The sequence below is a fragment of the Erigeron canadensis genome, chromosome 2 (genome assembly GCF_010389155.1).
Source record: "Erigeron canadensis isolate Cc75 chromosome 2, C_canadensis_v1, whole genome shotgun sequence".
Taxonomy (NCBI): domain Eukaryota; kingdom Viridiplantae; phylum Streptophyta; class Magnoliopsida; order Asterales; family Asteraceae; genus Erigeron; species Erigeron canadensis.
The window spans coordinates 28671483-28689952 of NC_057762.1; the positions used below are offsets into that span (position 1 = coordinate 28671483).

The 18470-nt window shown below is 34.7% G+C and overlaps 3 protein-coding genes across 4 annotated transcripts; 2 read left to right on the plus strand and 1 right to left on the minus strand.

Annotated features, from left to right (window-relative positions):
• The first annotated feature begins 660 nt into the window (after nt 1–660).
• Nucleotides 661–1710, plus strand: LOC122589032 (heavy metal-associated isoprenylated plant protein 39). The gene is made up of 3 exons (XM_043761269.1): nt 661–783; nt 909–987; nt 1185–1710. Exons 1-3 carry the CDS (start codon nt 775–777, stop codon nt 1418–1420), a joined length of 324 nt encoding a protein of 107 aa, XP_043617204.1. The 5' UTR covers nt 661–774; the 3' UTR covers nt 1421–1710.
• Nucleotides 1711–2403: 693 nt separating this feature from the next.
• Nucleotides 2404–6570, minus strand: LOC122590300 (pentatricopeptide repeat-containing protein At3g60050-like). Of its 2 annotated transcripts, none has more exons than XM_043762623.1 (3): nt 4241–6570; nt 3383–3472; nt 2404–2657 (listed from the first exon to the last, which is right to left on the minus strand). In XM_043762623.1, the coding sequence occupies exon 1, from the start codon at nt 6410–6412 to the stop codon at nt 4898–4900; it is 1515 nt and encodes a 504-aa protein (XP_043618558.1). In that variant the 5' UTR covers nt 6413–6570; the 3' UTR covers nt 2404–2657; nt 3383–3472; nt 4241–4897. The 2 variants fall into 2 exon arrangements, with proteins under 2 accessions (XP_043618558.1, XP_043618557.1); XM_043762622.1 differs by having other exon boundaries at nt 3383–3527.
• Nucleotides 6571–11122: 4552 nt separating this feature from the next.
• On the plus strand, nt 11123–18074 carry LOC122589779 (protein SHORTAGE IN CHIASMATA 1). The gene is made up of 7 exons (XM_043762102.1): nt 11123–11492; nt 12777–12863; nt 12973–13047; nt 13633–14994; nt 15302–15766; nt 15844–17319; nt 17805–18074. Exons 1-7 carry the CDS (start codon nt 11217–11219, stop codon nt 17892–17894), a joined length of 3831 nt encoding a protein of 1276 aa, XP_043618037.1. The 5' UTR covers nt 11123–11216; the 3' UTR covers nt 17895–18074.
• Nucleotides 18075–18470: the final 396 nt, after the last annotated feature.

The following is an 18470-nucleotide window of genomic DNA, read 5'->3' on the forward strand; positions in this document are numbered from 1 at the left end:
ATTCAGTTAAAAATTTTGTTTTAAAAATTAAAATTCTTGAATGCTCTTATATAACCTATATTTTAAAAATATAGCAAGATAAGATTTACTAAAAATTCAATATATGTAATAATTTTATTCGCACACAAGACCAAATAAACTCAGGTTCAAATCTAAGTGGGTTTAAGTGAGTCAGTGATTGCATCCAATCTAAGTTAGGCCAGTTGATACATACCTTTAGCCATCGGGGCACCGTGCACTCAGCTTATTCACATAGTCCTCGAGTGGCCATGATATGCGCAAAAGGCCCTTGGTTTGCTTCACAAACGCCGATAGCATTTCAAGGTTTGATCCACAGCCTCATGCCCCAAACTAGCAATCTTCTCAGTAGACCTATACCAATGACGCAATGGGTGTATTTCCACTTGGATTAGCTCAAAATTTTCTTTCTAAGACTATAGTTGAATGCAAACCACTAATACATGAATCATGTCGACTTCTTGAAAATCATAGAAAACCATATTTGAAGTGTTACTAGTACAACTAAAAATGCACAGTGTACATGTTTCTATAGCGCAGCCTTATACTAATCAGCATGACTAGATACGTAGTATGTTTGTAATCACACACGCATATATACCATACCTTAAAATTCAATTATATATATACATAACACCAAACAAAAAAGATGATGAAGCATTTCACTTGTTTTCTTTTGTTCACACTCTTATTGTTCCTATATCATTAAAATCAAATCCAATCCCAACTCTCTCTTTTTTCCTCCCATCATCAGATATGGCCCAGGTACTAAAATAATTTCTTTTCCTTCATTTAATTTTATTCCAACTTTTTATACTTAATTTCTTATATTTTGTTGCATGTTTATAACTTTATATGATAAAAATTATATATGATCTTATATTAAACAGAAGGTGGTGCTCAAGGTTTTAACCATGACTGATGAAAAAACTAAACAAAAAGCCATTGAAGCAGCTGCTGATATCCTTGGTAATATTTCAAATCTAAAGTATAGTAGTACATTTATTTTAGGAAGGCAAAATCTATTTTGTCCATATGGGCAGAGGCGCTTTGGTTATGACTTATGACACGAGTTTCAGTGTGATGGGTTAAAAATGGTCTGAACACATTAATTTTTACCCATAAAAAAACTTAAGTAAATTGTAAAGAAATTGTGTATCTTTTAGGTGTGGATTCGATTGCGGCTGATCTGAAAGATCAGAAGCTGACGGTGATCGGAGAGATGGACACCGTGGCGGTGGTGAAGAAGCTGAAAAAAGTAGGCAAGGTTGACATAATATCAGTTGGACCAGCTAAAGAACCTGAGAAAAAAGAAGAAAAAAAAGAAGAGAAGAAAGAAGAGAAAAAAGAAGAAAAGAAAGAAGAGAAAAAGGAGGAAGCTCCCAAAGAAGAAAAAAAATGATCAACAAATTCCTTTTTTCTCCGTATAAATTCATATTCATCATGATCATATCATATATATTTATGTTCTATAGATCATATAAAACTTTTTCAATGAGTTGTTATTCAAATTGGCGAAAGAGGTTCGACTACTAGACTCGAATCGGGTCAATGAGCAGATCTAAAATAGCTTTCTTGATTCAAGATTCTTGTTCAAATGGACATTAAGTTAGCTTCATTTGCAAGCATTGAACTGTACTACCACCACCACCATATAAAATCATATCTTCAATGAGACTTTATTGTTGTTTATTTCTTGATGTTTATGTCTATATTTCTTCAATTCATGTGGGGTCTTAAGATCTTTAAGTTTTTAAACTTCTCAACCAAAATGCCACCAACTCATATCTTTTCTCCATGTTCCAACAAAAATTTCAGCATCTAATTGTCTATTTAACAATAAACATTCTAAATTTAGGCATGTTTCTTAGATTTGTGGTGCTGTTAAAAGCATACATTAAAAATGGACTAATTTACCTTTACCTTTTTGTTAATTTTATGTGCAAGATTGAGATTCTTGTCCCTTTTAACTCTTGCATCAAAAACAAAAGATACAAACCTTGGAATTGACCAAACAATTTGAACAAAATCTTGATGGATAATTCCCATTTGGCATTATGCCACATGATTCTGACACAAGAATCTTACATGTCTTAAGTTGTTTGCTACTACAAAACTTGTATCAACGTTTTAACTCAATACATAATTTATAAGTTAAGTGCATTAGATTGTGTTAACCTTGTTGCGTTCCGTTAATGTGCATCTATCTTTCAAACAGTTTACATGTATCAAAACTTCGGTTTCTGCTATTTTTTGTATCTTATTACTTAAAAACTGGTAGCGTTGTGACAGTTCGGATGACATGACAAATGACATGAAGACGTATATGGCTGTCAAACTGAGTAAAAATAATTGTTAATTGATGAAAAGGTAAGTAGATACAGATATCTAAAGGTGACAAATTAGATTAGTTATGGTCGAAGTAAAGCCTGCCAAAATTAAGGTTAGGATGTTCCGGTCCGTATGTACATGACTACACAGTCTACATATAAGCCTATCGAACAAGATTTTCCAAGAGTTGTGAAGAAGATAACTGCGTGTGAAACATAAACATCTGTGGTAGTGGTGGACCATGATGAGGTAAGTTGTGATCGAGGTGTCAATTCTGCAACTAATCCCACCACCAAAAGCCAAAAAGACTATATACACAATAAAGAAGTAATCAGATAATAAACAAACTATATCTATATCTATTAATTTCTCTACCTGAATTTCTTATGATGGTGACTTATCTATGAAGCCATGACAACATGTTCCATGCATAATGTCAAATATAGAATAAGGGAAACGATAAATCCTCCTAATAAATATATTGTATATATAAACTATACAAATGCTTCATTAGTTGACTAATAACCAAATGTCTAAACATATTTAAATGCCAACCGAACAAGGAAATTGTTTCAATTAACTAGGAACATCTAATATGCGAACTATTCCCTGAATCCCTGTATGGCTGTATATAATATTTGATTAGCAAAATATGTTCATTTTTTTCCCCAATTGCATTGAGATTTAACACAACTATACTCACTAATATATGTATCACATACAAGGCATCTTGCAGTAGGTTTACAATATATCCAAAGTCTAACTATATCTAAATTCTTATTTCAAGGAATATACACGCGTATGCATTTCATATAAGTGGGATGCTAATACATATATAAATATATCTAATCAGTAGTTGCCAATTTACAACCCTAACGATGAATTGCCAGTACTAGGTAACAAGAAACATAGCAGCTTCAGGGACAAAGTTACAAAGTTTTGCACTTTGGTATGGTACCAAGAAACAAAATTATGATATGCATTCATCAAAAAAATTCACCACGAGTAATTGAGTATAGACCGTCTTTCTTACCAAGAGCAGTCAATACCCTGAAGGCAGCGATGATGCTTATGTATTTGCTAGTGGAAGCCATCAACCATGTGGAGCACCATGCCTCCTTAACTGCAGAATGTAGAAAGAATAGTTGCTGAAATATAACAAGAAACAAAAATGCACCCTGCACGCATCCATGAGATATAAAGAATTAGTGCAAACGAGAACCCACTTGCAACAACATAAGCCACACGTCAACAAAGCGAGGTGCAAGATTTTACAGTATAAAAATGAAAAATCCACATATATGTTTACGTACTCATACAGAGACAACCACTCAAGGATGTGATGAGCCAAACATACTTTATATTTAATTCAGTAAAGTGCCCTTAACATGAGTCAACAACTACAATAACTATAACTATATATTATCTTATTAAATATTTAATGTTCTATTGGAAAATCACCCATTAAATATAAAGCAATAATATAACGTCAGTTAACAACAACACATGAGCATTTTACATCTTATATAAGAGGGCATGACACACCAAGAATAATAGGAACCTAGTTGAGGTCGAGTTAATTTCAATATGTCATACTCAAGCTACTTATTTGATCATGTACTAAGAAGCCATATATAATGCCTGACCCGAGTATTTCATAAATTCAAAGATATGATCGTGCAAATCTAAATAAACATGCTAAAATGAGGGAAAAAACGGACGATAATGAACATCCAAATGTCTTACAAATACAATTGATCACCAGAAAAATCAAATGACAAAAAAAAAATCAATTATTGTAGAAACTAGAAAGTGAGGTAACATGTAGAAGAAGAGTAAGTATTTTTCTTTTTCTTTCATTTTTTGCAAATAGAGGGTAGCAGTTGCAAACCTTCAAGAAGTTCCAGTGTCCCCATCTGCTTGATTCGTGCTACCAAGAAACCAATGAAATTATGCATATAGAGCACCTTCAAATCTATACAAAGCATGGAGTGGCAACAAAAAGGAGGGCTTCGAAAGAACTTAAGATACATCACATGAGAAAGTTCAATAGAGTTGGCAACATGAAGCCAATTAATTATGAATGGGTCAATTGGATTGTTTTGTCTCAAATGAACCATATGGTCCAAAATAATAAATGTTGAAAGTTGCCCAAAGTCTACTTAAATGCTTACAAGTGAACAAAAGTGGCTCAACCCAACCCAGCCCGACACATTTTGACCAATACTAAAATGCCTGTAATCAACCCTAACACATGTTGAACTGTTAATCAATATGCCTGACCCATCCATCTTGTCACCTCTAGTATTGAAAAACTATACAAGCTCATCCACCATTGCTATTCCCTAAATGGAGATTAAAAGAATGGAACCTTTCATTTCTTGAAGTATATCCAGTAGATATTAAATTGAAGTATGAAAACGAACAAAACTATGCAACTAAAGGCAAAGTTGTTACAACACAGATGCCTCAAAACATCTGAATATAACCGAGATGGAGTACACAGTACTTCTACAATCACCTGCCTTAAATTACATGGGTTACCACATTAGCATCTCCGATATCTCTTAAGCTTTTCATGTAAATGACCATAATGCCCCTTTTCCACCATCTGTTTTATTACATTATCAGCTTCAGAACGCTTTCCAGCATGTTTCAAATGCCTCACAAGTGTACTATACACAAGAAAATTAGGATTACACCCTCTAGATTCCATTTCTTTAAGCATCAAACACGCATACTCAAATTTCCCAGCCATACAAAGCCCACGAATCATTGCATTATACGTGTAAACATTAGGAATCTTGCCATTATTAAACATTTCAGAAAACATTTCCTCCGCTTTTTCCAACTGTCCAGCTGCAATGTGCCCCGTGATCATTACAGTGTAAGACACCACATCGGGCTCACATCCATAATTAATCATTTCTTCAAAGAAATACTTGCAGGCATCCATATTTCCGGCTCGGCTCAACCCGTCTATCAATGTAGTAAAATGAAGAACACTAGGCTCAATCCCAACTTCCTTCATATGGTTCAAAAGGTCAACAGCTGCAGATGGCTTATCTCCTTTACCAAGAATATGAAGAAGTATATTAAACGTATGAAAATCAGGAGGAAATCCACTTCTCCCCATCTCATCCAACAACTGATGAAACTGACCCAATTTCCCAAGCCTATATTTCGTATACATTATTATATTATACGTCAATGCATCTGGTTGATGCCCATCCGTCAACATCTGCTGATACACCCATTCAATTAGCTTATAGTGATGTGCAGCAAGAAGAGCATGCAAAATTGCGTTAAACGAATGACTAAAAGGCCGAAAATTAAATGACTTCGACTTTATAAACCTCTCCACAACTTTCTTGGCTACACCGGCTTCCCCACACGTACAAATTAAAATATTAAAAGTTCTTGAAGTAACAGGATACCCTTTTCCCGTCATCTCATCAACCAACTCCCACATCTCTAATAATTCGTCTGCTTCCGCTAGGATTTGCATAATCAAATGATAAGTATTCACCGTATGATTATAACTCTCTTTTTCACCCGACCATACAAAAAACTTGTGCCCAAGTCTAGCACAACGTTTCCTATTCACATGATTCATACTCTTCAAGATCCCTATAAGTACTTCTCTCACAAGTAAACCTGATACTTTAAAGTCTAAACTATCTAACGCCGATTTTGTATCAAAACCAGGCCCATCTTGTTGCAACACTTTAAGTGCTTCATTAGCACCAAGTTTCGCATTTCGTACAAAACTAGCTCTACTAAACACATTATCAAATGGGCAATCTCCATCATCATACTTATCATCATTATCACTGTATCTACCACTAGTATTTACCGAATCGAGGATTTCTTCCTCTGCTAAGGGTTTATCAAAAACAAGATTACTATTGGAACATTTTCGATACCCAATTAAGTATTTTTCAATCCTACGAAACCCATTAGTAAATGGGGTTGTACTATTGCTACATAAGGAACGTGAAATGCCACAATAACAAGAAATACCCTGAACAAATTTGTGACCTAATTGAGCAATTGAGGACATACAATACAAAAAAAAAAGCAAAAAGCTTTAAACTTTATGTTATTTGGGTCAATTCTAAACTGACCCAGATTGACTTTGATGATAATTATGTGACAATTTGGTAAAAATGAAGGCTTTTGATATAGATATATAGATATAGATATATGTAGCTTAGAGTTATATAAGTACCTTAAATTTAAATGCTTTGATCAAGCAAAAAAAGGGTGGTGGACTGGAGAGTTTCGAGTTAGGAGTGGCGGAGTGGCAGATTTAGCGGTTGCTGCGAGGAATTGTAGGGCGGCCGGACGGGACGGTGTTGAAATAAGGGGGTAAAAAGGGCATTTGAAGAGATCTATGATATATTGAATTCCGGAAATATATTGAATTGAAAATAGTAATACCCCAAAGAACATAGAAAACCAAAGTAAAATTCAATGAGAAAAAAATTAAGTTAGACATAAGGAAAACCAATAATGGTATGAAATTGTAATATTTGTGTCAAAATAATTATATAGTGTACTAATCTATTTGGACATTTAAATAATGTAAAAATTTATAAATTATGTTTAATTTATGTAAAATTATACATTTGACCATTTGTTGTGTCATTGTCAATTCTCGTCGGTTGTTTGGTTCCGTATTAGCGGTAAGTGTAATGTTGGGTCTCTTGTCTTTTCATCTGTCAAGGAACTCATCGAGCTATATGATAAAATGGGTTTGGGGAAGAAGCTGAGAAAAATAGAGAAAGAAATTATTTTCGTCGCGTGTTGGTGTCAAGGTTGTAAATAACGTTTTGCGGTCACTCGGCGGCCAACGACCTTTAAGGTTAAATTTTATTACGCGGCGTTATAACGGAGACCATAAAATATAAAGGAATTTATTTAAAACAATATATAAATTAGCAAAATTAGTGAATAACTATAAAATCTACAATGATAATGTACCTAAATTGAAGCAAAAACTAGATCTTAATAAAACAAAGTTTATTGTACAAATATTTTGTATTACATATTATTATTAGTGGTTATTATATAAGAAAAGCACATTGTTACAGTTGTAAACCTCACGTCCTCAACTTTGTGTACTATTTTAATATTAAATTAAATATATAGTACATCCATTGTAACATCCCAAACTTTTTATTTAACAATTGACCTGAGTCGTTAAGTCAACATTACGTGTCCGTTAAGCCTATACATGATTTAATGACTATATGTGTTTAATGTGTTATATGTGTCAAGCTTTAGTGCCTTAATGATTAATGTGCTAAAGTGCTTAAGATATGTTTTATATGTCTTTTGATGTGCTTAAAGTATTTAATGTGTTGTAAGTATTCCCAATAGGTGTTTTGAGTTAAATATGAGCCATAAGGAAGCCTAAGGACTAGTTTTGACATAGGTGGAAACTAAAAAACGGGATTAGGGTCTTGGAGCAAGTCATTAGCTTCTAATTACTCATATTATCCTTTTCTCTTTGAGCCTTAACCATTCCCCATTGCCATAATCAATTCCTTGTTCGATTTCATCTTCGTTTGGTTGATTCGAGAGTGTTTTGATCAAGTTTTTACATTCTCCTTATAATCTCCAGGTATCCCAGGTATAATAACATTGATTTCATGTCCTTTCAATCCCTTGATTCGATTCATAACTGATCTAGGTCTTTAGAGGGTTGATTAGAGTCAAAAACGTGAGTTTTAATCGATTCGGTAACCTAAAATGATTGTTGTTGTGTTGCAAATCAGTTGGATGTTGAGGGTTGTTTTCATGACATCATTAGAATCTTAAAATGATGAATTTTGAGGGTTAAAAGTCGTTCATAAGGTTTGGGGTCGTTTGGGGTGTGTTTGGTTAAGTTTTGGAGGTGAAACAATGAGGTTTGTGCAGATGCGGGGCTAGCTGCGGCGCAGCTACTAAGCTGCGGCGCAACTGGAAACCAGTGACACATAGCTGCGACGCAACTTAGTAGTTGCGACGCAATAGCGACGGAATTTTCAAATGGCCATAACTTTTGAACCGTAACTCCGTTTTTAACAAATAAGCTATCCACGGAATCGTAAGAGAGTCTACTTTCTAATGGTTATGTTTTCAAAAGATGATTGTGATGTCAAGTTTCCAGAAAGGTTAATATAGTGAGTGAATGTCGAGTTTCGTTGAGTTTTGTAAGCTTTAAAGTACTAATCGAATGTCCGATGCATCAAGCCTTGTCATGGGTCATGTTTATAGATACTTAGGCTTGATTCATGAACAAAAGTAAGTAGGTACTTGTTTAGCTTATTATATCGTTTAATGATTATAGGTAGTCGGGAATACTTGCAAAGCTCGGTAACTTACGTTATCATTTTGTACGCTTCTAAGAGGTAAGATACACTACTTTGACATGCTGAGGGTTCAACAAAAGATGGTTTCTTATAATAGCTTCCATTTGATATCTTGATCGTTTATGGGTAATCGGGATACATGGGAGGTGATATGGGCTATGTAAATGACATTTGAGGCCTGATATGCAGTCCCTATGATATGAAATGAAATGAAATGAAATGAAATGATATGATATGATATGTTTTGAGATGTATTGTATGGTGCATGTTTGTATGGCTTATTAATCTAGTTCACTAGACTCTTTAAGTTGCCATGTCAGGTGCACGTTTAAGGGCCCAAACGTAAAAGATGATTATGTGTTATGTTTAGGTAATGTAGATTCCTGAACTATATGTAATGTAAATCGAGCTCGTATATGATATGAAAGTGTTAAGCTTAACCTGTACTTGCCCTTGCCCGGTGAGTACGTATATGGTTGCTTGGGTGGCTCCTTGCAACATAATTACGTGGTTAGAGTATCTCCGGGTGGCGTGATTAACCACCAATGTCTTGAACATACGGACTACTCCTGGATTGGCTTGCCATTCCTTAACGACACTGATGGACCGCCGTAAGGCTTATCCATCCAGTTGGGTGTGAGGTCCCCGTTAGGTCTTTTGACCGCCTACACACAAACTTACACCTTATATGATATGAGTGACTTATGTCACACCTGAAATGATGTTATATGTGATGATGAAAAGATGATTAGGCACATCTAAGACGAACAATCCTATACGAATGATGTTTATGGCTATATGAGATGTTATGTGCCTTAATGATGAAATATGACTTTTAATACGTTTTAATTGGACAAATGTTTTTTATAAGCTCGTGTTATCTTACTTAGCTAATTCGTTAGCTAACACTTGTTTCTTGAAATGTGTTGTTCCTTCAGGTTTAGAAAGCTTTGAGTGTTGATGAATAAAGAGCGAGGCATGGGTAGATTGTTTGAAAATGATTATAGTTTACCCATAGTGGCTGCTCCTTTAGACCTTTGAATTTTATGTTTAGATATTTATGAATTGTATTGACTTGTGATCGGTTGTTTTATGTTGGGCAACCGATGGATTTCCATTTAGACTTGTTTCAATGATATGGCTAGTAACACCGTTTGATGAATAAACCAAACTGAAATTATTGGTTTGGACTTTTAAATGTTTTTCCGCTTTCTTTGACACCGTTAGGTGAAAGCTCTTGGAAATCCTTGTTTTTAAATGATGGGTGTTACATCCATCAAGGCTTTGTCACCATCAAGGCTTTGTCACTATCTATCCATCTCTTTGTCTTCTACCAAAACGTCCCGTTTCTTTTTTTCTTTTAAAAAAAAGTTAAACTTTTTGTCAAAAGTCAGTCCGTTATTTGACTTTCTTGACCATTAAATCTCGTTAAATATCGCTATTTGACCGTTATTGACTGGGCTGTTAAATTTACCCTACAATGCGCTTAACGTAATGGTAGACCTCCGTTACCGTTACAACGGCCGTTAAGCCAGTTATTTACAACACTGGTTGGTGTCTTTGAAAGACTAGAAACGTGAAGATGTTCGAGAACTTTGAAGATTATTATTGTCATAGTCATTCTTGATGTCAAGGCTATTGACTTTTTTTTTAGGTATAAAAATATATTGGAATAAAAAGTTGTGTTAGTTGGGAGAATTTGAATAGATTTATTGTAACATAACATTTTTTTTAATCGTTATGACACTTCCTAATTGCACACAATGAGTTTATGTGAATAATATATGCTTTTTAAAATATAATTTCATTTCATAATACCTATAATAATTTTAATTGAGTTTTTTTTTATTGAAACATTGAGCTTCTAATAAATTTTAGTTAAGTTGTAAGCGAAATCAGTCATGACTAAAACTATAAAACATTTCATACTACCTATAATAATTTTAATTGAGTGTTTTTTTTATTGAAACTTTCGGCTTCTAATAAATTTTAGTTAAATTGTAAGCGAAATCAATCATGACCAAAACCATAGAACATTTAGATCACGTTTGGTTCATTGAATTTGTTTAATTAAATGAAGTTGGAATTGAATTTCATTTTTTTTTTATTATTTTTGGTTGTTCTAATTAAGATAGAAAAATCTCATTACGTTAAAATGTAAACATTTTATCATTTCATGTAATTTTCATTCCTTAGGGGCGAAAGAAAGAATTTCATTTTGCCAATCACTTAAATGTTCAAAAATAAAAAACATTCCGTCAAATTTTATATTTTCAAATTATAATTCCTCTAACAAATTCTATTACTTTTAAAAACATTTTTGATCCAAACCGGCCCAAAATATCGCTCAATTGCTCGGATAAGTATACAAGTTCCCTAGCCAAACACCACCTAAAAGTAGGCGCCAAACGGTTCAAAAAATTTCATTCCGTAATCAGATGATTCAAAAACCAACACTTCACTTCACTCCATTTCCATACTAAATCACTCTCATCATCATAATCCGCCATGCGAACTCGTTTTATCACCGATTTCTTCAACTCAACCACCGCCGATACTCAAACCCTAGATTTCCTCCGGTTTCCACCTCCTGACCTCAATTCCCCCAATCTATTCACCTTCGATCACCTCTCGTGTTTCGATCAATTCACTTCCATAGACAACACCTCTCTCGATATCGACACGCTTTCGTCCGATGCCGCTCTCCGTAAGTTCCTCTCCGACGTCCTTCCGCAACATACCGATGTCAAAATCGACCAAATTCCAACGGAAATATCACCACAGGTAGTTAATTAATTATAATGTTTTTTGCAGTAGCTATATGATCACTGTTTTTAACTTATGATGAAATTAATTTTGAATATCTTTAGTTAAATTAGCTGCTAATTTATTTATAATGAAAATGTGCAGGCTTCTGATTTATCAGTTTATAGTTTTGATTCTATGCATTTCATTAGTGATTAGTATATTAACAGTTTATGATATATATATATATATACATTTTTTTTTATAAACGGTCAGCTTTTTTCGATATTTTGATTTGAACTGTTTGATTTTGATGAAGTAAATTTGCATATGTTGTGAAACAATTGTGTTATTAGGACTGAAATCGTGTTGTGGAATTCGGGATGTCGAGTTTAAGTTAGTTATTAGGAAAGTGATTTGGATTTTGGAATGATGTTTAGTGTAAAGACATGTAGAAACGGAATTTTGAGTATATGTTGATTTATATGACGGTTATTTTTTCTGTGGATTCTGTTACGATTTTGAGTATATGAAATTATTGAGTCTGTCATATGTATACGAATTCTGAGGCGATGAAGCTAGTGATATAAATGTTTTGATTGAAGAAATATTGAAGTTGCGGATTTGTATCTGAAATATATGTTATTCAGTGCATCTAGAAAGTACGGATATATTTAAGTTTTGGCGAAGAGAAGTCTGCAAAATTGTTTTCAAATCATTTTTTTTTTGTATAGAAAGACATGTTTTCATTTGATTTAATTGCAGTTATTGACATCTTGTGCTTCGTGGAGATTAAGTTTGTATTTGTGTTCAATTACACCCATCGATCTTTAATCTATATCTTCGAGGAGATTAAGTTTGTATTTGTGTTCAAATCCACACAGTAAGACTTAAACTTGTTACTTGCAGATTCAAGAGAACGAGGCGGGTTGAGCGTTTTTTAACAGCTTGGGATTTACCTTTTTCATTAATCCGTTGATTTTCTTATTCTTTTGGTATTCTAGTTGTTAGTTGTTTGTAATGACTAGATAGGAATTCGGATTTGGTATGCCATTTCCTTATATGTAAACGCTTTTTGCATGGACGTTTTGTAAATGCCAACTTGGTATTCAACCAGGTTGCCTGTTCTTATTTGTAATGATATAAAAGTTAGCAAGGGGTGACGGCCTTTACCGGAAAAAAAAGAATAACCAGAAGAATGAGAAATTTTGGGAGAAACTAACTTCTTGTTGGCATTCAGACTTTAAGAGATTGCACATCTCTTTGATCATTTCTATTATATATCTGGGTCAGAGTCTTCACTCATGGTATATGCTTGTGCAGGTGAAAATTAATGATGTTTCAGATGGTGCTGCTAAAACTAATTTGACGTTGGTTGAATTTGAAACTCCGGCACTTCATACATCCTTGGTAACTCCCTTTTTTTCTTAATCACAATTAGTTTTTATACCAGTTAGTTAAGGATGGAACTAGTCATGTAACGATATATTAATTAACAGTTCAAGTCTGTCACCTGCAGGAAGATTCTTGTTTTTTGCATGAAGAGAAGATGCAAATTTTCTTTGAAGTCATGAGTGCAGAAGAAGGCTCACAGGTATGTAGTTTACTTATATGTTTTCTTCCCATAATTGATAATTCTTAATTATAGTTTCTTACTTTCTTAGATAAACAGTAGGACATCCAAAATTTGCATGCTGTAGCATTCTTAGTATGGGTTAGGTGTTGAAAGCTTCTTGGTATGGACCAAGTGCATGGACTGGTTTCACACATAGTTAATGGCTCACTGGAGTTCGTTTATGATAGCACTAGGCTATCATAGAGTTTATTTTGTGTTGGGTGCTAAAAAGGATGTTCCTGGAGGCTAACATATATTTAGATGGTAAATATTACCATAACGAAAGACGGAAAGAGCACCCAACTTACTACGATGTCTATTATTTTCATGGGTACCCCATGCATTTCAGGATCAATGCATATATTGCATAATAACCAATGAACTGCCGTTTGAAAAAGTACCAATGGAACATATCTAGCATATAAGAGCAACCGATAGCATCTTGCGTAACTCATTCCTTTGAAAAAGTTTATTCAGTCTCTCTTTGGTCTATATATTGCATAATAACCAATGAACTGCCGTTGGCACCTCATTAATGCAGTTTGAAATTTTTTTTTTATACAGGATCTGCTTGATTTCTCTACTGAAGTGCAACAACTGATGGATATTAATAAATCAATTTTCTATGTAGAAGATTTAAGTTTAAAGTTTCACGAAGAGCATAGGCCTGATATCTTTGAAGATGCGAGTTTGGTTACGGGCCAAATATCTTCCAATCTTAGAACATTTCCTCTTTTGGAAGTAGACGAGACAAGTCTGGGAATTAATAGCTATATATCAGAAGACATACATATGATATTTGAAACTAATGAAACCCAACAATGGATGCAAAAAGATGAATCGACATGTGATGCCAAGGAGCTCTTGCTATCCATGGAATTTGACTTATTGGAACATCTTTTAAACCAGCCTCCTGCCGCTTCCGATAAATTTGAGGTACCGTGTGTGAACTTTCCTCCAGGAGAGGACATAATTAGTGCCATAGAGCACCCGGTGAATGAATATTCTTTGACATTGGGCCCACCTGAATTTGAGAAATTTCAGTTCTTTGATATGAACACCTCACATTTTTCTGAAGTATTCTCTGATGCTGAAATCATAAATGAAGTAGAACACTGTCAACAGATGTTTGGTGACACAATCTTAAACACTTTCAACAGCTTAATTGTCTCACACGAACTTATTCTAAGAGATGATACTTTCAGATCACTACCTGTTCCTATTATTTCTGATCATGAAAGGGTACTGTCGGTGCAAGTAATTGTTGAGGAATTATTTTTAAAGTTGAAGCCGCAGCCTTCTTCTACTTCAGATGACATATACTTGGATTGGCATTTTTTAGAGGAAGATACTTTCAGTGATAATATATCCACTTCTTCTAAAATGTTCGAGGATATAGAAACTTGCTGTATTGATATAGAAATGTATCCGGGTGATAGTCAAATGCTGATATTGGAGTTTGTTTTATCTGATGCATGCTCAGATGAGAAAACCACAAAAGAGAACGCTGAGGTACTGAACATAGAAAAGAGTGGAAATTTGACTGATCCTGTGTTTCCTGATGGAACTGCTTCAAGTAACTTGATTGATATATGCCAGAAGAGGTCTAGTGGAGAAGCTTTCCTTGACAATAAGGTTGACAAGTCTCATCAGCTTCCTAAGTCGATGTCACAGTTTGATGATCTTGACTTTTTCTTGCACCCCTTGGAGACTACTTGTATGAAAAAGCAAAAACACGTTGCTAAGAAACTTGAAATGGATAAGTCCCTTCCCCTGATTTCAGCAAACTGCCCAATTGAGATGCATCACACCATCCAAAAAGAGTGGAAAGGCTCAGAGAATGAGTCCATCCAAAAACAGCATAAGTTCTTAAAAAACGAGTCCATCCAAAAGCAGCACAAGTTGTTGGAGAATGAGTTTCACTCAGTTAAGTTTTGTCTTTGTATTCAGTTCTCTTTTCTATTCATTTTGGTACTCATTAATAGCCATATCTCGTGGGGGCAGGTGTGAAATTCGGGAAACCATTTTTTGTTTGAAGATTAAAATTTTTCTTTATTTTGAATAACATTTTTAACTTTATTTTGATATTTGATTAATCTCCCTTATTTTTAATCCTCTAATTGATAATGTTTAAATCTTTCTCCCTTGAATCATTATATTTGGTTTAGATTATAAAGTGGTTGCACTTTTAAACTGAAATTCTTTTCATTCCATGACATGTACTTCATGCTAGAGTGGAGATTTTCATCCTACTTCAATGCTAAATACAGATAGCAAGCATTCAGGACCATCACATTCTACACTTGTTGAGGAAAAGCGTAGCATGAAATCGTTGGAAGCAACACAACTGCTCTTTTCTACAAAGAAAGTCAATGCAAACACGACTTCATTACCTGATGCCATCATAATTGTGAACACCCAAAATGTTGACACAGATATGATAATTTCTAGGAGAAGCACATACCAACGAATCCTTGCAATGGAGAAAGGAGGAGTACAGGTAGTTGAAAGAGATCTTAATCTGTCAGTTGATGTTATTCTCAGTGCTGCAGTTTGTTTAGTGTTGTATGATATCAAAAACATTAGAAGGAAGACGGCTGCTTCAGATAACGCTTCTTCATTCTTACCTTCATGCGTCGAAAATATTGCTGCAAATGTTTTGACATCACTCAGTTTTGCTTTCAGTAGCTGCATACTGGTAAGTATCATATCAAAACCTCACAGACTTATTCAATATTGTTCAAGTGTCATTTCATAAACCCTTTTTGCTTGCAGATATTTGAAGGAGAAGTTGGTTTCCTTGCCTGTGTAATGGAATTATCAGATGAGCTCTATGTTGCTGCAGCAAGTCTAGGAATTGACTTGCAACTCTTTTATTCATATTCATCTGAGACAACTAATGAGATAATATTGAACTCTATTGCACATGCTGCAAAGTCAACAAGAGGCCTATATCCTAGGATGCCCGAATCAGAAACTCTAGCTGAATCATTTTTATCCAAATTTCCTTCACTTAATCCACTCTCAGCTCATGCAATTTTGTCTTCGGTCGGAACGCTTGTGGAGTTTTTTGAAATGACTCATAAGCAAAGGGTTTGTGCCCTCCAAAAGTATCTTGTTCCTGATGCAAGTATCACACTATTTAGTGCTTTGTCCAGATATGGGGAGCGAGAGGATTCTAGATCAGGAATGACAGATTGCTGCTCTTCAGTTTCTTCTGGTCATGACTCTGGGAATTGTTGTCCCAATGAGCTAAAGAAAAGAAAGTATCCTGGGAGTCCTGAGACAAAGGCCATCCCAGTGGACGATTTGTTGCAGTTTGAGCAAAGTAATGTCACGTGGGATTTTCCAAAAGTTGATTCACATAACTATTGGAATTTAAACACCGAAGAAATACCTGATGATATTGGAAACTCTAATAGAGGTTTTGATAAGATCTATGCTGGTGAAAAGCAAAGATCTGATCCATGTATGAAGATGAATCGTCCAAGTTTTTCTGAGACATCATTTGGTCAAAGCAAGAAAGTGCATTTGCCCATTGTGGACAAGTCAGTCGGTCACACGAATTATAACTCAAAAGGTTTAGTTGAGGGGTATAAAGGGGAAGTTATTGACGTTGATGATGATGATGCTATAGCAGTTGAGAACTTCTCTTTTGTGAACCCTACACACTTATCATCTGGTTGGTGCAGTCTTCCTACTTTCCCTACAGCTGCTGAGATTAGCTCAGATTTAGATTCGTGGATTCCTACAAAAGATAATGGAAAGAGCTTGAGCGCAGAAGTTACACTAAATTCACATATAGATCTAATGAACAACTGCACACCTCTAGAGGAGTGTTCATTAGTAAACTCTACAGTGAATTTCAGCATGCCACCTTTTGAAGAGAAGGATCCATTATATGGTAGGACACCACTCTCGAAAGCTATTTTATCTGCTCAACCACAGAAAGGATCACCTTGGACTATAGATTTTCTTAACAGAATGAAAGAAAAGAGAAAAATGCGTCAGCAATCTCTGCCAAACATATCATCTGCCCCCTGTTTTGGTCACTCTGAGAACTCGCCAAACTTTAGAAAGCGAAAAAGTCCATCTATACTTGACCTGTATAGGTATCAGCAGAGCAGCACGGTGCAAGGCTTGGAACATAAAAGGCGACATGTTTTTACGCAACCATCAAGTTCATCAAAAGCTGTAAAGGGCACTGCCTCACTTCAGTCACGGACTCCAATTGATAAGAGAGCAAAAAGGGTGTGTTATCTATACTTCTAATGCATATTATTTGGATGCAGGTTATTTGAGTATATATATATATTCAAAAGTGGCATCATTGGCTTGTCAGGTGGGTTGGGTAACATGTGAAAAAACAGTTTGGGTCAATACGGGTAATGTTTGATACAGGTCTGAACAAGTCAGGTTCACCCGAGAAACTTTTTTTTGTCATGTTTTTTCCATAAGCTACCAGCGTGTCAAATATGGTAGTGTAAATTTAGTAGTTTTTTTTATCATTAAGCTGATGTGTTTCATATAATTATTTACGAGGTTTTACGCATTATTTTTTGATTGGCGTTTAAATCAGTCGATTTATTTGATCTGTTTCGATAGAAGTTATTTTTATTTTTTCCCGTTTGACCCGTTCGAATTAAGACATGCCCTGAATCAACCCATTCATATGGTAATGAGTCAAATTTGGTACCTTCTATTATCTAAGATCATAATCTTTTACTTGGAGACAGAAGCTAACTTTTGCCACCAACGGAAGCAAGGGCCAAAGTAGGCTGGTCTGGAGTGATAAGATTGATCAAACTATGCAAGGAAGATTGTAATGTTATAACTCATTTGCACCTGACAGACCAGTATATTGTCTAGGTTTGGTACATTATCTAAGTAGTCAGCTCATAGTTCAATACATATTTTAGCTATACGATGTTAGTGGTATACTTGATGGCTCACTAAATTCTACTTTATGTCTATCATTAATGGAAAAATTGGTGGTTATACACAAACTGTTTCAAAGTATGAACTTAGAATCGAGATCACATTATATGTGCATATTTAGTTTTTATATTGCTATAAGGCTCTTTGGTGGTACATCATCTTTCAGGCTCTTAATCTGTCTGGCACTTGAAGATGAAGGTAGTGGCTTCACTGGCTTGTTAGTTGTTACCATATGTCCATATATACTAATATGCCCAGAAATTCGATTTGGGTCAACCAATTGGCATTTTATACTATTCTTCCACCTCAAGAATGAAGTACTTATGATATATGCAAATAAGGAGATTGTTCAAAGCTAACTATAGAGGAAAAAATTGAAAATCTATTAACTTTTAGCCCTGGAAAGTGGAAACAAAAACTACAGTATTAAAAAACTGATGCCCCAAACTACTTTGGAAAGGTTA

Coding starts and splice junctions, on each gene's coding strand:
- LOC122589032 (XM_043761269.1), top strand. Junction 988..1,184: donor AGCAGCTGCTGATATCCTTG/GTAATATTTCAA, acceptor TGTATCTTTTAG/GTGTGGATTCGATTGCGGCT.
- LOC122590300 (XM_043762623.1), bottom strand. CDS start 6,412: ATGTCCTCAATTGCTCAATTAGGTCACAAATTTGTTCAGGGTATTTCT.
- LOC122589779 (XM_043762102.1), top strand. CDS start 11,217: ATGCGAACTCGTTTTATCACCGATTTCTTCAACTCAACCACCGCCGAT. Junction 13,048..13,632: donor GTGCAGAAGAAGGCTCACAG/GTATGTAGTTTA, acceptor TTTTTTATACAG/GATCTGCTTGATTTCTCTAC. Junction 14,995..15,301: donor TGGAGAATGAGTTTCACTCA/GTTAAGTTTTGT, acceptor ACTTCATGCTAG/AGTGGAGATTTTCATCCTAC.